Here is a 27,602-nt window from a genome sequence, read left to right as displayed (position 1 = left end):
ACTGTTTGATGCTACGGCTCCCAAATGGCACCATAAGTAGAGCCGAATCTCCAGCCCACCAGGCCCATAGTAACAAAGCTTGCATAAGGTTCTCACAGTGTAAAAACAGCAATTACACGAGCTAAAACAAGTGATGCTCTGAACGCCCGTACTTTAGCACTATAATTCTTTTGACAAAGGTATCTCCTGCGAAATATTCAGGGCGTTAGAGGGAAATACTTATGGGAACAGTTTTGTGCAGTCTAGCGACATCAAGTGTAATATATAGATGCTATCAGCGTGAATAATTGGAGTGTCATTTCTTGTGTTTCGTCTTTTCGCGCTGTTCCACCCACTATGCAATTGTACCAACTCGCCCAACTGTCCATCCCACTTCATTAAATAATTCCGTACTTGAAAGGTAGTGTGGTGTGTCCTGCATAGTGGAAAAGAGTAGAGGGGAACAGTCTGCAACGCAACGATTCAGTGACATTGACTTTTCTGGAGGCGCGTTTTATTGTAAACAATGTGGCTTCCTTGTTGACAGCAGTAGAGAAATTTTTGCCGGAAAACTAATGAATTTAAGAGACAGGTAAAATCTTCCCCGCTTGTTTCACGGACGTTAGTAGTTGGGTCAGTCTGCATGAAGGATTACTTTCCTGCACAGGAGGCCTGTTTGTTTGCTCAAGCTGCCTTAGCTGAACTGAAGGAGGAAATTTAAAACTGATTTATTACGATGAAAAGGGCTGTTTGTGGACACCTGGGCAGCAGTTTCTATTTTTATGCCGGCAGGATGAGTAATGTATTGCCTTGATTCTGACAGTTCAAGAAGTTAACTAGTTTAGAGCAGTGTGCTCGGTCGTAGGAGCATTTCTTCGTCTTGAAGCTTGCTTAATTTTATGTACCCTTCTTTTGAGACTGATTTAACAACCAGTTAGGTCTAGTTGAGGGCTCTGCATCCTGTACAGCAGCCTTGTCGCTATTTCAAGTAACCTTTTTTATGCCTTACTTCTTTCACACTGCCCGCTCGCCTTTTATTTATTTATTTACCCACAGCACCAAGCAGCGTTGCATTGGGGGAGCGTATACATACAAAACAAACATACCATAAGCCACAGAAACAAGTCAAATACATCAAAGCGATGAGAAATCAAAACAGACAGAAATTTCACAGCATCACAACACTTAAATGGTTAAAATAAGGAAGAGAAAAAAGCATCATTGGACATAATACAAGTATTGTCTGAAGACAATTTGGTCCAGTCGTGTTTGTACAGTAGTCTAGTTTTTCTTTCAGATTCACATATCCGTTTATCCCTTCCCAAGTAAGCTTGGCTCCAACACTCGTATTACTCTCCCTTCCGTCTCGCTCTGCTCTTCCTCTACCATTTCCTTTTTTTTTCTGCTATTCTGTGAAGTTACTTTTTGTCCCTATCCATTCTCTCGCCTTTGATCTCATTCTGTCTGTACTCTCGCTTTTACTGCTTTTTTCATATTCGGATTTCTCAAGCTGCTAAACTGCGTTGTCAAAGTTCCTAAGACATCGTCGTTTCACCGTGTTCCTTGGTTCAGCAGAGCTTTAATTTCCTCTTGTGCTGTGCTCTCACTGGCCTTGAGTAATTTTCGTGGCGACATGCATGCGACAAATGCGGCATTTTCTCACTAAAAGCTAATTTCAGAATCAGGGTAGTTGTTCGGGCCAGTTGGTTCATCATCATGGAAATAAAGCGATTTGAAGACAAGGACAAAACTAGAATGGACAGCACATGGACTAGCGTACGTGCTGTCCATTCGTTTTGTCCTTGTCTTCAAAGCGCTGTATTTCCTTGATAATTTCGAAAACTGCATTGAAGCGACATATATCGGCATTTTCAGACTCACATCGAAAAGACCAACCACGGTTGGTAACCGACAAACCTATATAATCGATCATGGCAACACTCATACTATGGAACGGTACTTTGAATAACTTGCACATCCATATTATGGTCAGCTGTGAAAAGGACACTGCGTTATTCAATGTATAGTTCAGATTATCATAAAAGCTTCCATGATTATTTTGTGGGGATGAATGTGCTCGAGACTTTAATGAAGCTAGCGTCTTTCGATAACATCCTATGTCTTATGTTCATTCAGGAAAACGCAGTTCATACATTACTGGAACGACTCATACTTGGGGCCGGTTGAACAATAAATCATATGTTTATCAATGAAGAAATGCTTTTATCGGCTACATTTTCAACTCCCATTGCTCATAACTGTTTCGTCCATCAGGCCTATAGGTCCTGAATATATTATCCACAGACTCTCCGGGGATTTTTAAAATACTCGCTTGCTGTTGTAATAAGCAATACTTCAGAATATCGTCCAGCTAAGCAGTACCAACTGCAAACGGTCGTTTTTATTTAGTACCTTGCGAAGGCGCAAAAAATTGCGAAGGTACAAGATGGCTAGACTTGCAGAGTTTGTGGTGCGTGTGACCCGGCGCCAAGGATTGCTGCCGCCAAGCGACAGTAGCATCGTATGGCGCCACTTGTCGGAAAGGTGCCCGAATACTAGGCTAATTTGGTGCTCATGCCTGAGCGATCATTTTCGCTTTGAATATTTCATTCATTACTTTCCAATTATGTTGATAAGATGCCTGAACTGACATAATGGCGTCTTCATAGGTGCTACCTTCCAGGAGTACTGCTGCTGATTGCCAAGAACGTTGGCGCCGAGAATGCAATCTCCTTCGGAAGCGACAAGCTGGCACAGTGACCACAGAAGAGCACTTACAGCGCAAAGCCACTAGAAGTGTATCATGCATTGATTGCATTTTTGTACGATTACTCGATTCAAGCGGCGTGAACTATATGGCTTACTTTGGTTACTACATGCCATTACTCGCGGTTCTGCGCGACAGCACAGCGAGCACACTTGAATAAAAATTCGTTGCCTCAACAACTGTACTTTGCTTATAGCATCAGAACATGGGCAGCCGGCATGCATCCTTGCTGCGGAATAATCTAGGTGTAGTAAGGATTAGGAAGCAACTTTCTGGCACTAGATAGTCATGTAAAACTGCATAGAGCGGCATTCAGCAGTGAGAATTTCGCGTTGCTTGTGTGCCTTACTGTGATCCCATATCTGCGCACATAGCAAACGTCTAAGCGTTTTCTTCAGAGAGACTCGATATTTGCAGCACTTATTTCCAAGTGCGGTCTATCAATAATTTTGTCTCTTGATTATCCACTTACGCTGCATATGGCCGCATGACGAAGATAGTGGGAAACCCAATCTTTTCCTACTTTACAATCCAACCGACCGCGGGAATCCTGTTTAGGAATGACACAGTAAATACCTTGGTGGTTAATCTCATTCCGTATAGTCTACATGATCATGTTACCACCACACCTCCCTGTTTTGATTTGAAGTAATATGTCACTCGGTCTTGGACCGAAGGACCCATCTACTCACCTCCAATGCTCATTATGTTTTATTCCGGCCCATGAGAACCATTCTCTTTTTTTCTTCCATCCAAGGTTTTCCCCTCGTCAAATCTTGCTTTTCTTTCAGTAATCATTCCCAGATTATTTTTATCGATCGAAAAATATTATTCAACACAATTCCATTCACTGCTACTGCGACTTCATGCTTGCTTTCTAGGAATGCTCTTCCTAATATTTCTGATCAAAAATAAACAAATTGGAACCCTCAAAAGAAATACATATTAGGAATAATACTCGAGATTTTCAATTACAGGTAGAGGAATGTAAAAGAATATAAAAGCTTAGAAATGTAAAAGCTGTCAAAACATTCTCTTACCTTTCTGGGATAAATTTTTCTGGTTCAGGCCACAGATGAGGGTCTTTGTGGATGCAAGAAACGGCAGCCATTACACTCACGCCTCGAGGAATCTTAAGGCCGTTGATTTCGCAGTCATTTTCAGCTTGCCGGCTCACAAAGCTGCATGGCGGTTCAAGGGAGAACACTAGTAAAGAAACAGCATGTTCGGGATTTAACTCTACTAGACAAAAAGTTTCCTGACCTTAGTGCTTTATTAACCGGAGTGTGGAGACCAGACTTCTCAAGGTGCAATTTGGACTCGAATGCTGTACCGTTAGTTTGTGAAGTCTAGCGATAGCCAAAGAATATTACACTTGTACACACAAATTTCATTTCTGGCGTCCTGCAACCTTTTGTTCCACACAAACAGCGCTGCTGTATGCTGCTGTGTAAGACGTGTTTTTCAGAATGCGGAGCGTTAGCTCTAGTGCAAGCACTTTTCGAAGTCGAGTGATTCCGCGAATAGTAAACAAACGTCGGGCACATTGCAACGGCGTGAACTGATCACCAAACCGCGTGACTAATTGATAGTTGTAGAGAAAGAACGGACGCATAGCGGTGATACGCTAACGCCATAATTCATATCTTTACTTTCGTTTTGCTGCATATAGCCCAGTCTGGCGGGCACGAAGGTTGGACGCCTTATTACAACGATTGGTATAAAATTTGAGCCATGCGTTTGGCGCAGAAGGTTCAGGGTGGTTCCAAGCGATTCGGCAGGTCTAGGAGCACAAAACTGGTTGTCGAGTCGAAACCTGATGCTTCCCTTATATTAGAGGCATGTCTGCGAAATATAAGCAACAATTTTTCGAAAACTCACCCAGTTACTCCTGTGTAAAATCTCATGCTTTCGTTAAGGATCATTTCGAGGTAGGTCATCTCTGTTATGTTCGTTTGAGTAAACGTCCCCTGCAAAATAAGACAACAAACATGCATAATCGGAGAAAAATAAATTTGTAGCTAAAATACTCACTTCCGTTTTTTGTAACATTGCGTACAACTTGCAATGAAGTGTTACAAATCTCAATTACGCGTTTCTAATATTTTCGCTGCACTGAACTTAGTGCAACTAACAACACTGAGTGTGAAGTTCCTGCTTAGTGCATGCAAGCGCGATATGAACTAAATTCTCGCAAAACAGGTTCTGACGCCTTGTCATATGAACAACACATTTGGGAAGCGGTCTTCGATCAAAACTAACACTTTATTTCAGAACCTGCTAAGGTAGACATAATGGTTTATTGTTCATTGTTTTGCTCCTGTTTTGCGCACAGGAGCTCGCTAATGATCAGCAGTAAGAAAGTGTAGTTATACCTTACGGTAGGGGGGGGGGGGGGGGGTGTAACGCTCATATAAAAACGTGAAAATAAGGTCAGCTCAAGAAAATGCGTCCATAGAGTAGCGAATGTTTTCAATGCTTTCGGTATGCCATGCCTGCCTTAAATTGTGCGTTTAGAGGGCGGCTGGCATTTTGCAGTTCGACAATGGCCGAGCGAGTTTGCTTCTCTCGTTGGCTTCGAGTTCTACAGTTCTTAGTTGACTCAATTCATAACAATAAAGAGTTTAATGTATGAGATCATTAAGTGCTTGAGTGACTACCAGACTACTGTTACGATATAGTGATATGTTGTGAACCTAGACAAAACAGTCCAACGTTGTCTCCATGCACAAAACACGGTGCGAGAACTTGAACGCCAGGCAACAACCGAGTTAAATCTTGCAACTGTACCTCGATGGGCTACCTTCCGATCACCTAAGTTATATCAGCAGTGTGCCTCTGACTAGAGTAATGCATTACTGGTATTAGCTTCAGGCTAGAGTGAGACGCTACTTGCGATGACTGCACGGTTGTGAGCGGCGTAAAGGCTCTGTAAGACGAGGTGAGCTCATGCATCCCGAACATCTGGTATACCAGTCGCGTTTGATCAAGTGGGCACCGTTCTTTTTTCTTTATACTTTTACAAGTAGCAGCCTCTCAATGTGCAATCAGTTCTAAATTTCCACGAGAAAATTTAGGTACAGCCTTTGTTTCAGAGGTCCGCTGGAAGCAGTGACCAAGACAAATTTTTCTTCAGAGCCAATATGGATTGCTTGCTCATTTACGTGTTACGTTTACGCTGCTCAACTTTAACATTAAGCTCATGCTTCGTTCTCGGCGACAGTAGTGAGATCTAAACCCTAAAGTTTTACATCGTAAAGTAAAGTGCAAAATTTACTGAACTATTTATTTTATTTGTTGAGTGCGTTGGCTTCCGACTGATCGAAAGCTGGCATGAATGCATGCATGCATGAATATTGGAACCTTAATTCGCTAAAGGACAACACTCTTATAAGTCGCAGGCTGTACGCGCTAATGGAAGCCTTAGTGATTCTAGGAGACAAGTTTTGGCTGCATTGGGGTGTAAGGTCTAACGTCATTACAGTGCATAAGAAAACTCACTTAATCGTGTACATTTCGAGAACGCATGCGCACTAGCATACATGTGGCATGGTGGCAGACGCTGAACGTCGTAATACAACGCTTGTTTTATAAAGGACGCCGTCGTTGTGGCTTGCGGGTATACTCCGATATTGTCAGATAATTTAACATGCAGTAACATCGCACACAAGATTGAAGTTTTGCGTTTCGCCTCCTTAGATACGCAGTCACTTCTGTCGATATAGAACCTTCAGCCTGTGGTTGAGCTGCCGAGCTTGTCAACATTCAGACACAAATGCAAGTCTGCTTCATTGAGTATAGCTGTGATTTGTGATGCAATGTTCGATACCTCTTCTACAGTTAAAGTTCAGAATATTTGTTTACTCACATCTCTCTTCAGAACACTCGAGACCTCTGCTTGCAGTTTGTCTTGAATCTCCGGGTGGAGCGCGATCTGGTATAGAGCAAGACCCATCGCGTTGGGGCTAGCTTCCATGCTGCGTAAACGAAAACGGCAGTAATGCCTAAACACCTCTTGGGCCCCAATGCCTTTCTTAACGGTGTTAATTGCTGAGCTGTCGGTCTTAAAGTGACCAAAATCCTTCATCTCGTCAACCAAGTGTTTATGTTCAAATACACGTTTCTGGCACATAGTGTTATGGTGCACAGTCGACATGCCAGAAGACGACTTTGATGTTTTGGACGCTGGGTCGAATGACGACGACACTGAAGCTGACGCTGTTGTGTTTGTGTGCCCTGGTGTTCCGGAGGTGCTCCTGACACCCCATAACAATATTCATTAGGATATACTTGATCTTAACACAAATGAAAATTCAAGTATCGCGCCATTCTGGTCAAAACAAAACTTAGACCTCGTTCATAGTCATCCTCAGCCGGACCATACCCATTAGAGAGCGAAGGCCTCTCCCATTTCACTCCACTTAACCCGGTTCTGCGATAGCTGCATCCACTTGACCTCTGAGAATTTGTTTACCTCGTCCACCCACCTAATTTTATGTCGTTGCCTGCTACGCACAACTTTCCTTGGAAATGTAGCCTGTATTCAAGCTACATTTCCAGACCATGGCCATTTTCTTGTTCTTAATTTCGACTAGGATGTCAGTAACATGAGTTATTGTTCGCACCCACTCTGCACGTTTCCTATCTCTTAATATTAAACACACCATTTTCCGTTCAATGGTACTCTGTGTTGTCCTCAGCTTAAGTAAAACCATTTTCATTAACGTCCATGTTTCAGCGACATAGGCCACTACCGGTAGGATGCAACTGGTATGAACTTTTCTTTTGAGCGATACTGGTAAGCTGCTTGTCACAATGTTTGAGTACCTTCCAAACGCGCTCCATCCCAATAATACTCTCCTTGTTATTTCCTTTTCGTGGTCCGGATCTGTGGTCACTACCTGTCCTAAGCAGACATATTTCAATGCTTTGAACGCTTTCAGACACTTTCAACGCATTGCTGCCTATCTTAAAGTGCTGCTCCTTTCCCAGGCTGTTCAGCATTAGCTTAGTTTTCTGCATATTAATCTCCAGGCCCACCTTTCTGCTTCTCCTGTCTAGGTAATTTATCATTAGTTGCAGTTGGTCCCCTGAGTTACACAAACAGGCAATGCCGTCAGCGAATAGTGGACTGCTGAGATATTTTCAATCGACCCTGATGCCCAACTTCTCCCATTCCATGTCTTTGAATAAACTCTCTAAGCAAGCTGGAAACATCACTGGGAAGGCCGTGTCTCCTTACCTAACGCCTTTCTTAATTAGAATTTATCACTTTCTTTATGCAGAACTATGGTTGCTGTGCAGCCGCTATAGATATCTTCCAGCACTTTCCATATGGCTCACCTACACCCTGATCTCGCAATGCATGAATGACCGCTCAGGTTTTGACCGAGTCAAATGATTTCCCGTAGTCAATGAATGCTATGGAGGGGCTGGTTATATTCTGAGCAAATTTATGTCACCTGGTTTATAGTGTGTATATGATCGATGGTAGAGTGCGCGCTCTGAAATCCTGCTTGATCGTTTAGTTGATTAAAATGTAAGGTAGTCCTGATTCCATTGGCGATTACCTTGGTAAATATCTTGTACTAACCTGATAGTAAGTTGGTTGGTCTGTACTTTTTTAAGCCTTTAGCGTCGCCTTTCTTACAAATTAAAGTTATTTTAACGTTCTTTCATGATTCTGTTACTTTCGATGACATCAGGCATTGCGTATACAGGATGGCCAGTTTTTCTAGCACGATATCTCCTCCGTCCTTCAACAAATCTGTAGTTACCTGATTCTCCCAAGCTGCTTTCCTCCCTTTCATAGCTTCTAAGGCTTTCTAAACTTCGTCCATCGTTACGGTCGGAACGTCGGATTGCTCTTCATTATAGCCAATTTCAATCTTGTCCTGATTACTATGGCTACTGTAGAGATTCCTATAAAACGTTTCGGCTACCTTGACTATCTTATTAATGTTAGTATTGATATAACCCGCGTTGTCCCACCGTCTATACATCTAATTTTTGCCTACGCCTAATTTCCTATTTACCTCTTTCAGGCTATGACCGTTCTTAAGAGCATGCTCAACTTTCCCCAGGTTATACTTCCTTATATCGTTCACCTTGCGCCTATTGATTAGCTTTGGTATCTCTGACAGTTCTATCCGGTCTGTTGGGCTGGAGGCTTTCATACTTTGGCGTTTCTTAATAAAATATTTCGTCTCCTTAGACAGTGTACTGGTATCCGCTCTAACAATTCTACCGCCTACTTTTACGGTGCACTCAGTAAAGATATTTCTGATGTTAATATTTATTCCCTCTAGGCTAAGGTAGGTAGCGAGAGCCTGAATTCGTCTACTTTTCCCTTTACCACTGACTCGTTGATGGACTTCATCACTAATCTGTTCCGCTTAATCTTAAAATTCATATTAATTCAAGAATTTACCATCCTTTGGCCACTTAATCGCTCCTTTCCGATTACCTATACATCCTGCATAATGCTGGGGTTAGAGTACAGTATGAAATCAGTTTCAATTTTAGTCTCCCCGTTACGGCTGTTACATGACCACCTCCAGTTCTTCCGTTAGCTGAAGAAAGTATTCATGATTCGTAAGTCATCGCGTTCAGAAAAACCAACTAGGAACTCCCTCCTGCTTTTTATTATTCAAATGCCACAGTTGCCCACTGCTTGGTCTCCAGCTTGCTTTCTACCTACCTTAGCATTGAAGTCTCCCATCAATACAGTATAAAGTGTTTTTACTTCCCCATTGCCGATTCTACATCTTCCCAGAAGCTTTCTGGTGGCTGGTCATCATGACTACATGTAGATGGGTATGCGTGTACAACCTTCCGCTTATACCGCTTACTTAACTTAAAAACGATGCCGGCTACCCTCTCATTAATGCTATAGAATTCATACTGCGTAATTTTATCTCCTAGCTACAACCTTTCACTGGATGGAGGAATTTATTCAGAGCATATTCAAATGTAGTTATCTTTGCTACAACTTACGCGCAGTAGTTTTCGTGTATAGGACGCGCTTTTGTATAACATGCACCCCTAATGTTAGACGCTTGCAGCGAAATCTATGTATATACTGCTACGAAGATGACGAAGAGGGCAGTGGCGCGGGGCGGAGCGCTCGCGCCAGGCCCGCTGGCCATTAAAGCATATATTGCATCGTCATGTCATCACGTCGTTCTGTTTCTGTTGTGTCACCGTGTTCCATCGCTTGTCATGCCACCATGTAACATTCAGTTGGAGGTGCGGTTCATCCCTATCCTCGCCTTGCCCCGTCGAAGCCAACCGTACGCCGAGTCCATCCGTCGAGATCGCCGCCCAGCTTTACCCCATCCCTTTGTGCTCAGACCCGACCAGCCGCTCTCCCCAGCCTTGACCACAACACATGACGACCAGGAAGAGCCCAAAGCCGACCCGACCGAACCTACGACGAACCGACCTCACGATCACTCGAGCGAAGACAGCACCCCGCCCAAGCCGTTCGACGTGTCCATGAGCCTTGGCCTTCGGCAAACGGTGAAGATTGGACCTGATGCTCCGGGGCAAGCATTCATCCCATCTTTGCATTCATTGTGGTGTCCTGCGTTTCATGTCCTAATCCTGTGTCTGTGTTCATCCTAATACATGCAATCGATTTCTAGCTATCTATCGGGACGATCGCTCGGTGGCCCCGGGTAGTGCTACGAAGATTAAGATGACGAAGCGGGCAGTGGCGCCGGGCGGAGCGCTCGCGCCAGGCCCGCTGGCCATTAAAGCATATATTTCATCTTCATGTCATCACGTCGTTCTGTTTCGGTTGTGTCACCGTGCTCCATCGCTCCTCATGCCACCACGTAACAATACAATACACCATTACATAAGATGCATCTGAATTCATTTGGTTAGGACCACGGGACATGCCGTTAAGGTGCTTGCGCATTCATCGCAAGATGATACGTCCCTTAAGAACATCCTTACGCAGCTCGAAAACTTGAAATCAGGCCACACTCACGCCCACCACTAAAAATACTTTCGCAACGGCAGAGCACTAATGTAACAGCTATTTTTACTGACAATTTTCAAGATCCTCATGGTCCAGCGTGTCATAAAAATTCCGGCGATTTCTAGCTACAGCGCAGCATAGACATTTGGGTCACACTTGTAATCTTTTCTCTGATCGCCACAGTGCTCGGGCGCGGCAGTTAATATTCCTAATGCTTGAGGCGTGCTATATGGCCATCTGCTTTCGTACCTAATATATTGAACCAGCGAAAGACACAGATAGACAAGATGTACACGAGACAAAGCTGGTTTAATATGTTAGATTCGCAACAACTAGACCAAATGGTTCCCATGTTAAAGCTCTTTGCTTTCGTAGTCGCGGAAGTCACGGATGTCGCTACCATCGCTGTTATTCGATAAATTTCACCTTGAAGCATTTGGCAGAACAGTACAAACTAAGCGCATATAAGACGCATCGTTCTATAGGATGCACCAGCAGAAATATTTTCAATACTCTGGAGTCCTATAGACCGAAAGATACGGTAGTGTGCAGCTGGAACATAAGCACGTAAGTGTAATAGAGAGCCGCGTTTTGTTATTTTGTAGCAGTGAGTTGAGTTGAATATTTTTTGGCTTAATTTCTTGCAAATCGCTCATAACCTTCGGGCACAGAATATGGCTAGTGTGTAATATTAGCAGAAGCTGCACTAGTCTGAATAAATTACAATATCAAATTGTTGTAGTAGATCGTCATTGAGAACCTAATAAACATTTATTTTTCTTTCAATTTTGTGAGCGTTTCAATTGAACTCTAAAGATGATTTGATGCACGATCAAAGGGTCATGACTTGCTAATCTATTTTTCACAAGTAATAAACATTTGTTTTCTTTCAATTTTGTGGGCTTTTTACCCTAATTCCAAAAATGTTTTGATGCACGAGGAAAGGGTTATGACTTGCTAATGTATTTTTCACAAGTGACCGTTACTTACCCGCCCTTTCTTCGTAGTACCTTTAAAACCTGCGTGGAATGGCTGTTTATTTCTCAGTAGTAGGACTACAAGAAATGAATGTGAGTCACGGGCACAACGACTAAATGTATAAAGTGACCAAAAGTGCCAAAAAATGTTGCTGCAATTTCAGTTGGCTCATGCAAAGCGCTCATCTACACTCACCCAGCAATCAGGTAGAACGCCGCGTTCGCCGTCACTTCGTCGGTATCTAGCGTCAATTTCGTCTTGCCATCGAACCCTAGAATCGGTAGGAGGAATGTATTAACGCCAAGCTTCCTGTACGAAAATGACCATTGCGAGAGTTGGTTCAAACCAAGCGAATGCGATATTTGGTGGTCCTATACTGCCGGTTTTCCTTAGTCGTTACGAGCATTGGTAGGAAATTAGCTCTCATGGGCATGCTAGGAGGTGATAGTACTGACAGTGAAAAAAAGCAGCTTACAGCCTCAACGACTCACAGCGCCTCGGAAGGCAAGTATCTGCTCAAGTACACCGAAGTAGACGCCAAAGCATGAGTCGCCTACTTACCGTGTCCTTCACGTGTCGAAAGCAGACCTGTGTTCTCTTTGTTTAACAACAGCTGCAAGACGTCCACTCTCTGACGCTGTGCAAAAAAAAAAAAAAAAAAAAATATTAGGCAGCAATGTGAGGGGCGTAGCTAAACCTGACGAAAAGGTCCTCTTATAAATAAACTTACTCTTAAACTCTGTACCTAAATTCAATCGGAGCGTAACTAGCAAAACTGCTGCATATAGAAGAATGACCAGACCTTCGATATCAAGCGAAACGTTATCTGGAACTCAGAAATAGTTCATTTTTATTTCTTTACGCTCGGGAAGATACTGAATGCCGTATTTCCTTCGTAAAAGTAAAAAGAAAATCAGGGGCCGAAAAAGAGATAGTCTTAATAAGGTCGACCCCGTTATGATGACATTACTTATACTTCCCTGTAAAGGCAATGGATTAGAGGCCTGCAGCCTGGGAAAGGTCAAATGACAAGAAAACGTATTATGTTTGGATACATTTTCTGCTTCGTTCTGCAGGCTTCCATGTGCGCAATGGAAAAACGTACCTCTGTTTCGTTTTGAAGCACGGAAACAAACAATAAAGAAATGGATTCTCTAAGAATTGGTGTTCTGTAAATGAATACCACGAGGGCTGCAATTTTCGCAACTCTACATGAAAAAAAGGTTACTAGAGGTATTGGGATGTGATTACTTTTGAGACAGGATAGCTAAAAAAATCATAAGTACATTTTATAGGACATTGTCCAAAAGCAGACGCGCCAAACGCCATTCGCATCTTGTTCACAGTGCTCAATATCCGCTTCGAATTCAGCTCTACTGAAAGGCGTTGACAGGAGTCCTAGCGCAACCACGGAAACAGTGGAACCGCATACCTGGTGTTAGTATGAAGGGACGCGAACTGTGATGCTAGCCTTTGAACCATATCAATTTTACATATTTCAGTGTTGATGGCATTTACGTTTACCTTTTCCTTCTTCTTCGACAAATCGAAACGCAGGCCGACGTTTTTGAGAATATGATTTCAAGAACCCTTTAAACTGAACTTCGAGCACGCCATCACACTCCGAAACCTCCACGTTCAATAAACAATGGAGCCTCAACACGTCGCAAGCGGACGCGTTACGTACACAATAAGAAGCCATGTTTAGTAGGATGGACCTAGGCATCAAATACCCCTTCACTGGATCACTGCCTTGTCGTGGCGGAGGGGCTTGCGAAATTCGATGAAGTCATGAGCTCTGCTGTGTAGGGCCACCCAATATAGACAGGTCACGGCAGAGAGTTCTGACAAAATGTGATTCACTGGAGAAGGTAATGGCAACCCACTCCAGTATTCCCTGCCAAGAAAACCCTATGGCCAGTCAAAATATCATTAATGATATGGCGCCGGAAGATGAGCCCCCCAGGTTGGAAGGCGTCCCACGTGTTACTGGGGATGAACGAAGGGTGATTCCTAGTAGCTCCAGGATGAATGAAGCGGCTGGGCTAAAGCCAAAAGGACGCTCAGTTGTGGATGTGTCGGGAAGCGATCGAAAAGTCGAATGTTGCACGGAGATATATCATATAGCAACGTGGAACGTAACATCTATGACGCAAGGTAAACTGGATGTCGTCAATCGAGAAATGGACAGATTGAACATTGATATCTTGGGTATCAGCGAGCTCAAGTGGACCGGAATGGGAGAATTTAACTCCGGTACCATTATGTCTTTTATTGTGGGCACGAATCCAAGAGAGGGAATGGGGTCGCTCTCATAGTAAACAGAAGAATAGGCAAAGCAGTGCTAGGGGTACAACCCCAAAAAAGACCGAATGATTTCACTTCGGATCCAAGGTCACCCTTTCAACATAACAGTTATCCAAGTCTATGCACCGACCACTACTGCTGAAGAAGCTGATGTTGAGAGATATAATGCGGACCTACAATGCCTTTTAAACCGCACCCAATCATCAGACGTCGTTTTTCTCATAGGAGAATGGAATGCTAAGGTTGGGAGTGAAGAAATATCCGGAATTATAGGCAAGTTCGGTCTTGGCAAGCCAAATGAAGCTGGGCAGAGGCTAGTAGAGTTTTCTCAACAAAACAACCTGACCATAGCGAATACTCATTTTCAGCAGCACAAGAGGCGCCTGTACACATGGACTTCACCGGACGGTCTGTACAGGAATCAGATGGATTATATTCTTTGCCGGCAGAGATGAAGAAGCGCTATACAAGCAGTAAAAACAAGGCCTGGGGCCGATTGTGGCATCGATCATCAGCTTCTTGTTGCCAAAATTAAGCTTCGATTGAGGAAAACGCAGAAAACTAGAAGGCCTTTCAGGTATGATCTGGATCAAATTCCATTAGAATATGATGTGGAAGTGAGAAATCGATTAGATCTAGAAGACAAAGAGCCCGGAGAGATGTGGACTGATGTTCGTTATATAATACAATAAGTTGCTACTAAGGTAGTTCCAAAGCAAAAGAAATGCAAGAAAGCAAACTGGTTATCTGAAGAGGCTTTGCAAATAGCTGAGGAAAGAAGGATGGCAAAAGTTATGGGGGAAAGAGAAAGATACAAGATTCTCAATGCGGATTTTCAGAAAATAGCAAGGAGAGTTAAGAATGCCTTCCTGAACATACAGTGCCAAGCAGTTGAGGACTACAGCCAATTAAGGAACACAAGAGCTCTGTATAAGACAATCAAAGATATCAAAGGAACCTTCTGTGCTAAGCTGGGCGTGATAAAGGACAAACGAGGCAAGGACCTCACTGAAGCCTCAGAGATAAAGAAGAGGTGGCAGGAATACACAGAAGAACTGTACAAGAAGGACCCGAATGTGCAACCCCAACATAAGATGGTTGTGATTACTGATCTCGAGCCGGGCATCCTGAAGAGTGAAGCTGAATGGGCCTTAGCCAGTCTTGCTAAGAACAAAGCTAGCGGAATTCATGGCATTCCAGCTGAGTTGCTTCAAAACCTCAACCATGACGCTGTTAACATTCTGCACACATTATGTCAGCAGATTGGACAAACCTGCAGTGGCCACAGGATTGGAGGAGGTCAGTTTACATCCCCATTCCAAAGAAAGGCAGTGCCAAAGATTGTTCCAACTACCGCACGATCGCGCTTATTTCGCATGCTAGCAAGGTGATGTTGAAAATCCTCCAAGGTAGGCTGCAGCCGTATATGTGGATCGGGAGCTTCCGGGCGTGCAAGCTGGGTTTCGCAAGGGCAGAGGAACTAGAGACCAAATTGCCAGCCTTCGCTGGATCATGGAAAAAGGAAGAGAGTTCCAGAAACCCATTTACTTCTGCTTTATTGATTATGCGAAATCGTTTGACTGCGTAGATCGCAGCAGATTGTGGCAAGCTCTCCAAGAGATGGGAGTTCCAATTCACCTCATCTGTCTCATCAGGAACCTGTATGAAGGGCAAGAGGCCACAGCCAGAACTGGGCATGGTCTTACTGATTGGTTTCCGATTGAGAAAGGAGTGAGGCAAGGCTGCACACTGTCGCCCTGCCTATTTAACCTATATGCAGAGTGCATCATGAGGAAGGCCGGTCTGGACGAGTCTTCAGCTGGAGTGAAGGCTGCTGGAAAACGTATCAACAACCTTAGACATGCGGATGATACCACTTTAATGGCAGAAAGTGAAGTGGAACTCAAGAGACTTCTGATGCGCGTACAAGAAGAGAGTGAGAAGTTTGGGCTTAAACTGAACGTTAAAAAGACCAAAATCATGGCGTCTTTCCCTATCAAGTCCTGGAGCATCAATTGGCAAGAAGTGGAAGCTGTGACAGATTTTCTGTTCTTGGGCTCCAAGATTACCTCGGAAGGAGACTGTAGCCATGAAATTAGGAGACGCCTGCTTCTGGGAAAGAGAGCAATTGTTAGCCTTGACCGCCTAGTAAAGTGCAGGGACATTAGTCTGCCAACCAAGATCCGTATAAGTCGTGCTATGGTCTTTCCAATTGTGATGTGTGTATGCGAGAGTTGGACTGTGAAAAAGGCTGACCGCCGAAGAGTTGACGCGTTTGAATTGTGGTGCTGGCGAAGACTCTTGAGAGTTCCTTGGACTGCCAGAAGATCAAATCAGTCGATATTGTCAACCATAAACCCTGACTGCTCATTGGAGGGTCAATTTCTAAAGTTAAAGCTCGGCTACTTTAGTCATCTGATGAGAAGAGAGGCGTCGCTGGAGAAAGATTTGATGTTGGGAAAGGTTGAGGGTCGCCGGAGAAGAGGTAGGCAGCAAACGCGATGGTTTGATGGGATCCTCGAGGCACTGCAGATGAAGTTATGTGATGTTAGGAAGATAGTGAGAGACCGGAAAGCGTGGAGTGACATGGTCCATAGGGTCACGAAGAGTCGGACACGACTGAACTACTGAACTGAGGCATCAAACAAAGGGCTGGAAAAGAGGACAAGCATGGCAAAGGCGTTTCGTAGTATCAGAATGAGAGAGGTTTGTGGAGACGGGTCTTGGCATTCGAATAAGACTTCATCCCCCCATGATAGAGGATAGAAGTAATAGAAGTAACCGCAACGTCGAAGCATGTTATCCTCTGGTCTTACAGGGTACCGCTCAGTAGGTTCATTTCAGCAGTATGTAGATACATTCGGCGAATAAAAGCTGTTTATCCTAAATTTTGAGCTAACATTGGAGAAATATGGAACAGATTCAAATTACTGTAGCACATGAAAATTCGGAATAGCTTGCAGGTTCCTCTAATTTTACAATTTCTGTATTTCATGTTGAATAATACGTATTTTAAACGCCATATCTCTTATATAGCTGAGACGTTTACATGGTTAAAAGCCTCCGAGTGTGAAGTGGAATAACAAACAATCTAGGCCTAAATCAGGAAACCACATAAATGACATGCTGATCATTGCTTAAAGCAGAACTTTGGACGAGCAGATACATGTTTTTTTCGTTCAAAGCTCACTACGACGGAACGACAGAAGGAGGTGCGAAGGTGACACACAAACAAGCGCTGGTATAGTAACTGAGCTTTATGGAAGAACTAAAGAAATAAATAGACCCAGAAAGTAATTTTCACTGCAAGTAAGTCACCTGACCGGCACGTGGAGGAAGGATATCTCATTTCTCGGTCCGAATGTGGGCCGGAATGGGCTACCGATGCATGTCGCCTCACGGTTATAAAGAAGCGAAGCCTCCGTTACCTCGCATGCTACCTTCTGTAACGGAACCGCATGTGGGTGTTTTTTGTAGTCTGGAGCGCATTTGGGCATATTGCATAGCAAAGTGGACTAGGTTAGAGGGCCGTTTTTCAAACTCTGTTTTTCAAACTCTTTCTCATGTTTACATTTTCGATTCCTTCAATGTATGGGCGAGTGGGGTATGGTGCAATTTTTCTTGCGTTATATTTTCCATAAGCCGCTTATTTACACACTATCTCAAATCGAATAAAGGGTGATACGTGACGCACATTACGAGCCTCCCTCTTACCATATCCCTCTTAAGGACTTGTTTGCACATCGTGCTTACTCTCCCGGTCTCAGACAACAAAACGTCGTATTATATCTACCAGTGACCAGACAAGAAAATATTAATATTATATTTATCAGCGACCAGACAACAGTACATTAGTATTACATCCACCAGTGACCAGACAACAAAACTTTAGTACTATATCTACCAGCAACCTTTTTATGCCCTTGTGACATAAAATGTGCGTACGCTACTGCAAATTTGGTTTTGTGTCTACTTTTGGCCGAAACGTTTTTTAAGCTGTGCAACAAGTTTCTCAGCAGCCCTCGATATATAGAGAGTACGGCCTCTACCCACTTTTATTCATTTGCATGTCACATAGTCATTCTGAATGAATATCACGAGGGCTTAAGAAGGTCGCTGGTAGATATGACATTGATATTCTGTTTCTGATTGAAAGAACCTAAGTGCAATGCACAAGTAAGTCATGTGGAGGTAAAAAGGAAGGATGGATGCTTGTCAGGTGCGTCAGACATCGCCATTTATTCCCTGCGAAATGAGTGTGCTTTACCTGGTCCTCTTCTTATCCAGCCCTACGCACGTTCGCCAAATTGGGAAGTGTGTAAATAATCCACTTACGGAAAATCAGAAAAGAAGGAAGTTTGAAACCTCGTCACACAGCCATTATACTTCAGAAACTACGTACGTAAATATAAGAAGGAATATAAAGAACGGAGAGAAATGAGCGAACCTCTTGGCCCAGTCCTCAAGGTAACACCGCGAGGTAATAACGGTCTTCCACATTTATGACAACTGCATGATATGCATCAGCGACCTTCCGTCAAGCTGTTTGTCTGAGAGGGAATTGAGATAGGTGTTCTTCCGCGTGCCTTTGATATAATTTCCTTGCAGTGACAATTTTTTTAATGTCTATGTATTTGTCCTCGGTGACTTGATAGCCAGCGCTGGGCAAAATTAAATGGTTGTCATCGTTTCGCGCTCGAAAAAAATTCTAGACGGCACTTTGGACCACTAAAGTGCGATGAGGCAAAAAGCATTATAGCGTGGTGGATCGTAGTCTTCCACTGCGGCTCCTCTATCTTCCTCTATTCTTTCACTCCCATCTTCCTTCCTTTACGGCGTGGTTATAGCGTGGTACATGTGTCCGCGGAGAATTGACAGACCTTACGCCTTTTCTATCTGGTAAATTAATTTCAAACACCGCCAATGCCTGCTGTACTAACTCCTCCTAGTCATCAGGATGTGCTTCTGTTTGCTGTGCACGTGTGGCGTTCGAGGAAGCCGCAAATGGAAGGCGCCGCATGGACGCACGCCTGGATCGGAAGCCCGGTGGAGTCAGCTTCGTATATGCATGAATCGCCTTGCGACATCATGACATGTCTTGGCGGTGCAACGCGCGCCCCTTGCCGAACACAACCAGGTTGGTTGGTTGGTTCACAGGAAAGGAAAGGCGCAGTATCTGTCACACTTGCTCTGTGGACACCTGAAACGCGCCGTAAGGGAAGGGAGGAAGGTGGGAGTGAAAGTGGAAAGAGAGAAAGGGGAGCCGTAGTGGAGGGCTACGGAGTAATTTCGACCACCTGGGGATCTTTAACGTGCGCTGACATCGCACAGCACATGGACGCCACTTTGTTTCGCCTCCATCGATACGCAGCCGCCGTGGTCGGGTTCGAACCCGGGAACTCCGGTACAGTAGTCGGGCATCTTACCACTGCGCCAACACAACTAGCATTTCATTGAACGCATTAAAGTTCACCGGCGTTTTATATTTCGCGTACAGGAAACCAAAGGCACAGTATCTGACTCGCAAAATCCTGCTATCATCCTCACGATAAACGCACAGAATTATGAAGACCGTTTCACGAAGTTTTTGAAGGGAAGGGGCTTTTTTTTTTTACCGCCCTGGGGAGCACATAGTTTAACCTGTAAGCAGCCAGAAACAATCAATCGTGTTCTTTTTTGCATCGTTGGGAAGGGGTTTATTTTTGTGATGTATTACAATTGACCATTAATTGGTTCACAGGAAAGGAAACGCGCAGTATCTTATGCACTACTTCTCTGGGCACCTCATCCACACCATAAGAGAAGGGAGGAAAGTGGGAGTGAAAACGATAAAGAGGGAAAGTGGTGCCGTAGTTGGGGGCTCCGGAGTAATTTCGACCACCTGGGGGTTTTTAATGGACATCGTACAGCACACGGACGCCACTTCCGTTCGCTTCCATCGAAACGCAGCCGCCTACTGTCAGAATCGAACCCGGGTACTCCGGCACACTATTCGGACCTCTTACCACTGCACCATCGCGGCGGGGCACAACGGACCATAAAAAAAGGATTTTCCACTAGACTCGTATGGTATTCGATATTTCAGCATAGAGAATGAGGATGGGGTTCCATCTGGCGTAACTATGCTTATAGGCCTCAACTGTTTATGGCATTCCAGAATGGCAGGCTATCACTCTGACAGGGATGCAAAACGTGCTCGAATTTATTTTCGAGTGAGTATGGAGTGGTTTATTGCCATTCAAAAAGTGGCTGCAGAACCACTCGAATGGCTTACAAGGCTACAGCCTCTGTTGTCTTTGCGGGAGTTTTAATGCGACGAGGGCAGTCAAACGCTGGCTGGTCATGACATTCATTCATGTACATCGCCTTATGTGTCTTTTTGCATGTTTTGATCGGAGTTTGCTTTCATGTTACGTCATGTGCTACAACCAGGCAATAAAAAAAAAAAAAAACAATCCGGAGCGTTGCGAGTTGGTAAAACGCTGGACTGAGGATCCAAGGAATGGAGGTTCGATTCCCGGCTGAGAAAAGGCTTATGTTTTATTTTTAACTCTCGCTTTTGAAACCATGACATCTCTTCTGACAACCTTCCGTCGATAGTCTTCAGGCATTAAAGTATTTTACCTTATTAAGCATGCAAGCTTTAGGACCGGGCAACACCGCGTCGAGATATGCACGTACAGTGCGACTAAAGCTGCTAGTTTAGCATTGGCAAGCCTACCATCTGCTTTGCTTTCCTCTCGCTCATGATAGGCCCCAGTATAGTGGTGGTTATCTTGAAGTAGGGAGGCACCATCCGCGATGTCAGCCAAGAGAGGAGGTGCCAGAGGTGATAGAGTTCTGGAAAACAGACTGGAAATAACCGTTTAAAATTGCACTTCAGGTTGTTCGTTACAAAGCCGCGATGAATAGCGAAGCGTGAATAGTGGCAATGTCAGAGATTCAGAATTGGCTGCTACAGCTTAAGTGGCGTCACTTGTACAGTTTGCGTCACAGTAGCGCAAAAGGCTGGAGAAGTATATTCGCCTCTAAGAAATACTACGGGGTGTTAGTGACACGTCTGAGAGCAGAAGTGGGTTATCTCAACTTGCTACGGTGAAAGGGGAGATGGTTTTTCCGTCTTCAAATGCGTCTTCTTTGGTATATATTGCTGATATTTCCAGTGTAATAAACTAGATGTAGCAGCGCCAGTCTCGTGTCCTCTCTTTTTTTTTTTGGTGTGCGTAATCTCTTGCCGCTGAAAAAGTGGTGTTGGAATTTGAAAAATACGTAGCCTGTCTACATGTTCTTTTAACTCATCTGACTGTTGAACTCGAGTGTTGACGTAGGTATATAATGTGGCGGGAAGTGGGAAAGATGGCTGTTTAAATTTATTTCGCTTCGCAAAATGATTAGAATGCAGCCGTCAAGTGAGCAGATGTAGTTATCTTCTGCCAAGCTAAAACGCGAGAATGAGTTCGACTAAGGATAGTGCAGCTGTGTAAAGTGTAAATTTGGTATCGCTGTAAATTTGGTTGACGAAAAGAAAAACATAACGCGTTTACACTTGGCGCTCTAAAAACGCGTAGTGATTTGCATTTAACTTATAATAGAAGAGGCTAGAATGTGTGGAATGATACATATGATCGGCATTATCGCAGGGCTGACTAGATTAATATGCTCGCATTGAGGTGCATTCAGCATTGCTTTAGAGAGTTAGCCTCGCCGCGAAGGGGAACTACTCCGGTACGAATAAGGTAAATGTGCGCATTTAGTAGCAAATTCTAAAAGTACTTCGCACTCTCACACGTTGTTAATGCAATTCAGTATTGCATGTGTAAGAGAGGGCTCATAATACGTAGAACGCGATCAGATACGGTATTCGAGATATTTAGTTGGTTTCTGTTCGGCCCGAACTATTCAGTGGAGTCAAACCACATGTATCCCCCGTCTTTCAATAGGATGACAAATATTGGCCCAAAATATTTGTGTGGAAACGAACACAGTACTGGTTTCTTCCTGTTTTATACAGACGCTTACATGAATCAGTCGCTATGTCTATTAAAGATTATGGAAGCTATTGCAAACGATTTAGCTTGTCTAAGTCTCAATAACTAGTGGCAGTTTTGCTATATGTGGTTAAGGAACAGCTCCTTCACCCAGCACATTTAGATCCGTGAAGTAAACGTTACACGAAACACACAGAGTTAAGGTAGAGAAACTGTAGTTAGTGAACGCGCAGCTACCTCACCAGGAAATGATTTACACGCAAATTTGAGGCCGAGGGCTTACGCATACGAAATAAAAAGCGCAAATTTTGTGCCCCGCACACGTTTGATGGGCTGTAGCCTAGTGCTTGGACGTCGCATCCCTTACAAAAAAGCTTAATGAGTTTCTGATTAAATGGTAATTACATTCCTCATCATGCACATTAACATTTCTATACATTTTCTTGATGCATTTTTGATGAGTTTCACAAGAAAGTTGGCCACCGTGTTTCTGGTTAGTACCTAATGTGTGCATTTCTTGTGTGTTGTTCATGAGTGTTGACCAATGAGCACTTTTGGATAAAAAGTAAAAGCTAAAACGTAGCGAAGCACCTCAACTACATTAAAAAAAGCTAAAAAATAAAAAAAATTAAAACTAAGCGAAAAAAAAAACTGCACCTCTGGTGCGATTCGAACTCGGTACCTCTTACTCCGTAGCTTTCTACGCTAACCACTCGGCCACTCGGGAAGCTGGTAATGTCGGTAACGTATTTGCTTCTTATGTCTGGACTGCATTCATAAGATTGGGACATAATGTTTCGAAGCATGTTTCGAAGTGTACAGGCCATTGCGGCTGCTCTAACAATTACAACTTCTTGACCTTTAGAACTTGCATCTAATGTTCTAGATACCTATGCGCACTATTTTGTCCACTGCAGTCATTTTAACATGTCGAGTTTGGCATCGCTGGCAAATTTATCAGCGCTGGCTCTTCGGTGGTTGCTACCTTGGGCGTAATTTTCGCTGAACACGGAGCTGTAGCACGAACCTTTAAGGAAAAAAGTGCGACCAAGCTTCAATGCCGGCAAGCGCAGCAGCGCCAACACTATTTTACTGGTAACTAAATCTTATTTGTATCTAAACATTTCGGGAAGCGTTGCGATGACTGAGGGCTCGGCTAATCTATACGCAGAGCAAGGAGCTCGAACACGCAAAATATCATGCATTATAAAGAAGGCATTGCTTCTCGTGCCCTGGTCGCGCACATGCTCCCAGGACGGTCCAGTTCCGAGTCAACGCACGGCTCGGGTTACGTCCGCGCGTCGTCGTCGGCGCAGGCCAGGGTACCCCTGCTGGCTCTCCAAAACGGCCTGCTCGCATGTGCAAGGAGGCATTGGAAATGGAGCGGCCTTGCGTCCGTTAGCTTGGAGGCGGTGTGGCAGTGCGTCGGTTCGCGTACACAACAATATCCTTGCCCGTAACACCCTCAAGCATATTGTCCAACCACAGCACCCATTCGCTTGGCAAGAAGTGATTTGCAATGGCACAAACACCCAAGACGCAGGGTGTAAGCGTGTTTTGAATGAAACAAATGTCCAAAAAGTTGTTTTTGTTTTTACAGTGCATGCTAAACAGAAATGAAAACATAGTAAAGAATATACATTCGCTTAGTGATGTATAATTTCCCTCATTTGAGAAAGTCAATGTATTTCCACATTAGCTCCTATACAAAAATACTGTTTTGTTTTCCAAGTACAAAACTTCTTGCGTAATCTCAAATGAAAGTCTGTTGCGGATCTCATGTTAAAACACATAAAAATTGTTTCTTAGGCAACATCCTACATATGCTAATCAGAAATGAAAACATAGGGCTCTGAAAGTGTGCAGTTAACAAAGAAATAATATATATTCACTTAGTGATGTATACATTTCCTCATTTGAGAAAGTCAATGTATTTCCACATTAGATCCTACCCAAAAATACTGTTGCGTTTTCCAAGCACAAAACCTCATGTGTGATCTCAAAGGAAAGTCTGCTGCGGATATGATGTTAAAACACATCTAATCTTGAATCTCCTTTGAGTGGTTGATGACTCATCAAAAACACATTATGTGGGTAACAGAAATTCAATATCCATTTTTGTAAGGGATATACGCGTTACCTTTTCCACAAGTTTGCTAGAAATGTTATTTCGTTTCAGGCCTTCGTTGGGATCTAAATTCATATAAAACGATATCATTTTGTCGTCCGAACCCGGCAACGTCCAAAGTGCAGACGCTGGTCCAACGTCAGCATGCAGCAAGAGGTAGTGAAGATGAAGTGCTCCCCTTTATTCTAAAATGGAAACTTTAACCAACTGCCCAGAATGACCACAAAATAAAGCATATTCTGCGGTAGCCGTTTGTATGGGTTTAGTTCGCCGTAAATCCGCGAACGCCCAATAGAATTTCTGTCCATCTAGCTGCCAATCTAGCCGTCACCACGGATGTTGCTGCATGTAAACTTAGTTTCATACACACTGCCGATTTCACAAAACAAAACGTCATAGTTAGCGTAGCATAAGAAATAATATAGCACTTCCTTGCTGTCTGCGTTCTCAAAAACGGAAATTAGAGACAAAACTTTCGTTCATTACCTCTTTCACTGGCAGCGAACAATCATAATTTTAAACGTAGTGTTAGTTTTTACTTAAAAAAAAGCCTAAGATGAAATGCTAATATATTTTGAATACATCCATGGCCTAATGCAAATGCGAGGAAAGATGGCAATCCGAAGGGAAAGATCGCTCACCGCCCAGAAAACTGACGCCATGGAAAGGTATGCTTCGTAGGAGCATTCCGGCACCGGCACCAAGTTCGTCAAAAAAGGCACCTACCGCGTCTTCCTGTACCTTTAAATCGGCGCCATACCCGGCTTTGAACATTGTGTCCATGGTAGCACGCTTCAAAAATGAAGTCATCTCCAGAGCTTGACCCGCCACCTGTTTCTCTTCGACTTTTCTGATCAATAGATCACTGCACTCGTCTATGATGTTGAAAATCTGCAAGGCGAAGCGACGCGAAAGGAAAAAAATATTAAAGCATTTTAGGATGAAATAAATCTAGTGACCTAATGCCAATATTCCAAGCCTATTTTTGTGTCCCCATAAATGCAACAGAAATGTCTAGCTCTGAGTCGTGCGTAACGCGTTTCCCCTGACGTTATGTGTGAGTGAGGATCCTTAAAAAAATCTAAGTAGATTTTCAAAATTATTGCCAAACAGGTGCACCAAACTCCATTAGCTTCTTGTTCACAGTGCTGAATGTACGCTCGAATGCACCTTTGCTGAAAGGGGTTGATAGGAGTCCTAGCATAACCATGGAAAGATAGTGGAGCCACATTCTTAATGTTTGTGTGAAGTGATGTGAACTGTGATGCTAGGCTTGAAACCATGTTAATTCTACACGTAATAATAATAAAACGAGTAACTGACACTTATTTAGTCTCGGTAATAACAAAACCGGCTTCCTGAGACTCGAGCAATAATGAAAATAGCAGGCGTTTGTATTTTATTTTTCAGGTATTAATCCATATAGTTCATCAACCCTGACTTTCACCTCCAACAGAAAACAATCGTGGGCATTAAGATAAAGGGATGACTTATAGCAGGAAGGGGGCTTTGTCGGTCTGTTTCGTATCAGTTTAAACGAAACGAAGAAATGGCACTAACCGACGGGACGAGTGGGAAGGCAAGACGGACGTATGCGCTGATTAAATACTAAAGGGCTTATTGCGAAAGCATTAGCAGTGTAAAGCAGCGCACTAAAGCACCGATGAAACAAAAAACAATTGCGGTACAAGCATGGACGCGAGATTCACACGGGGGCTATTAAATCCTTTCCTGGTTCGGAAGGAGGTTGCACGCGATTCAAATAAGAAGATCGCGTGTATAGGAAGCTTGCATGAAGCGATGTATGTTGGGTAATCCGCCATGATGTTGTTGGCAGCAGACGACGCACCACGTCACTGCCACACTGCCTCGTCTACATGGTCGCGTAGCTGGCAGACGATGCTGGCGCGATCGCGCAGGGCGACTGCGAGTTCTTCACAATTCCAAAAATGCGTCTGTACGAGTGTGAGAAGGCAAATGATCCCTCTAGCGACGTCGACGGGAATAGCTCGCATGGGCCAACACACGGAGATCGACTCCAATCTGGGAAAGTATCAAGCTACTCGCCAGAACTTGAAGTCATGAATGTCGGCGATGTTGGTGGGCGGCCATATATCCAGACGCATAGTGCAGTCAGTCGTCTGCGCGTAGCGTAAACAGGTCCGCGCCACACTACTTTAGATTTCTTCGTCGCGCGCCTGATTTTTCGGGAACAGCGTCGACGCGTACGTTCCTAACTGCAAGGTCTTGTACGCACGTAAGGGCAACGCAAGAAAAGCAGCGAGTTTGCTTGGTGGACCGTCGAAAATGACAACGCCCTCACTGCATTCAGCCTGGCGGCGCTGCCCGATGTCTACAGCCAAAGACAACGCAATGGTGGATTACACAGCATGTACCGTCTTTGACAAAAGTAACCAGGCTGCTCCGAAGGCTGGCGGAGCAAGCACGCGGCCGTGTGGCGGCATTGCGCTCGCTGTGGTTTATCGGTGCTCGTCAGCTCCGAGGGTACAACGGCTAACGTAACTTCGCACTCTCACTCTCGCCTGTTGGATGAGAAAAACTAGGCGCTTATGATGTGCGTGCTGCGGTTTCACGCGTGCAAAGCCTGGTTTTGCCCAGCGAGGGCGCTCAGTATAGCGACAGGGCTATTCGCTCTTCTCGGCAACTGTGGAAAGCAGATGATAACAGACACCGTGAGCTCTTGTTGTTCGTCTAGGACGAATATGTGCTAGGTTTTCCAGACAGTGTCGCCCTGAAATAAGGGTTCCGCGAGCGAGAAAGCAATCATGTGCATATAATATGGCTAAGCGTGAGGAAGGTTTCATTTTAGTTCTTTACTCAAACCAAAACTTACCTACAAGCAAATGCAAAAATTTGTTAGAATCAATCATTGCACATATTTTTAAACAGCCACGCCAAGGGGCTAACACAATTTTGCAAGTCTAAAAGAGAGATAAGGTGGCTTGAAAGGGTTCACAAGCTTTCCCATATCTTTGTATCGGAGTTACGAGCCTTAATGTGGCGCTACTTATGGCACATTGAAGGAAGCATGTTGAAATTTCGAAGTGCGTTATCATTCTTTAATGCACAGGCGCATCAAACACGCAGGAAAGCGCAATTCTGCTAGTGCGTTTCAGCAGCGGATTACAGAACACAAGCACGTATAATTATACAGCGAGAAACGTGACATGTCTGCTTCAGGCAGTTGCCGAGAAGAGCGAATAGCCCTGTCGCTATACTGAGCGCCCTCGCTGGGCACAACTAAGCTTCGCACACGTGAAATCACTGCCGGCACGTCATACGAGCCTAGTTTTTCTCATCCAACGGGCGAGAGTGAGGGTGCGAAGTTACGTCAGCTGTTGTACCCTCGGAGCTGACGAACACCGATAAGCCACAGCGAGCGAAACGCCGCCACACGGCCGCGCGCTTGCTCCACCAGCCTTCGGAGCAGCCTGGTTACTTTTGGCA

General features: G+C 44.1%; 1 protein-coding gene across 1 annotated transcript in view; it reads right to left on the bottom strand.

Moving 5' to 3' along the window:
* LOC146195699 (cytochrome P450 3A13-like) overlaps positions 1-27,602 on the bottom strand; it is a 71,738-nt gene that overhangs the window by 16,712 nt on the left and 27,424 nt on the right. The window contains exons 6-12 of the mRNA XM_084596836.1: positions 24,776-25,025; positions 20,740-20,870; positions 12,273-12,348; positions 11,907-11,982; positions 6,615-6,723; positions 4,628-4,716; positions 3,787-3,927 (exon numbers count right to left, since the gene is read on the bottom strand). Of these exons, the coding sequence (XP_084452962.1) occupies positions 3,787-3,927; positions 4,628-4,716; positions 6,615-6,723; positions 11,907-11,982; positions 12,273-12,348; positions 20,740-20,870; positions 24,776-25,025 (872 nt within the window). The remainder of the gene's footprint in view (positions 1-3,786; positions 3,928-4,627; positions 4,717-6,614; positions 6,724-11,906; positions 11,983-12,272; positions 12,349-20,739; positions 20,871-24,775; positions 25,026-27,602) is intronic.

Source organism: Amblyomma maculatum, chromosome 3 (genome assembly GCF_055883805.1).
Source record: "Amblyomma maculatum isolate TAMU_Amacu chromosome 3, ASM5588380v1, whole genome shotgun sequence".
NCBI classification, from domain to species: domain Eukaryota; kingdom Metazoa; phylum Arthropoda; class Arachnida; order Ixodida; family Ixodidae; genus Amblyomma; species Amblyomma maculatum.
The sequence above is the reverse complement of the archived record's forward strand: the minus strand, read 5'-3'. Positions and strand labels throughout refer to the sequence as shown.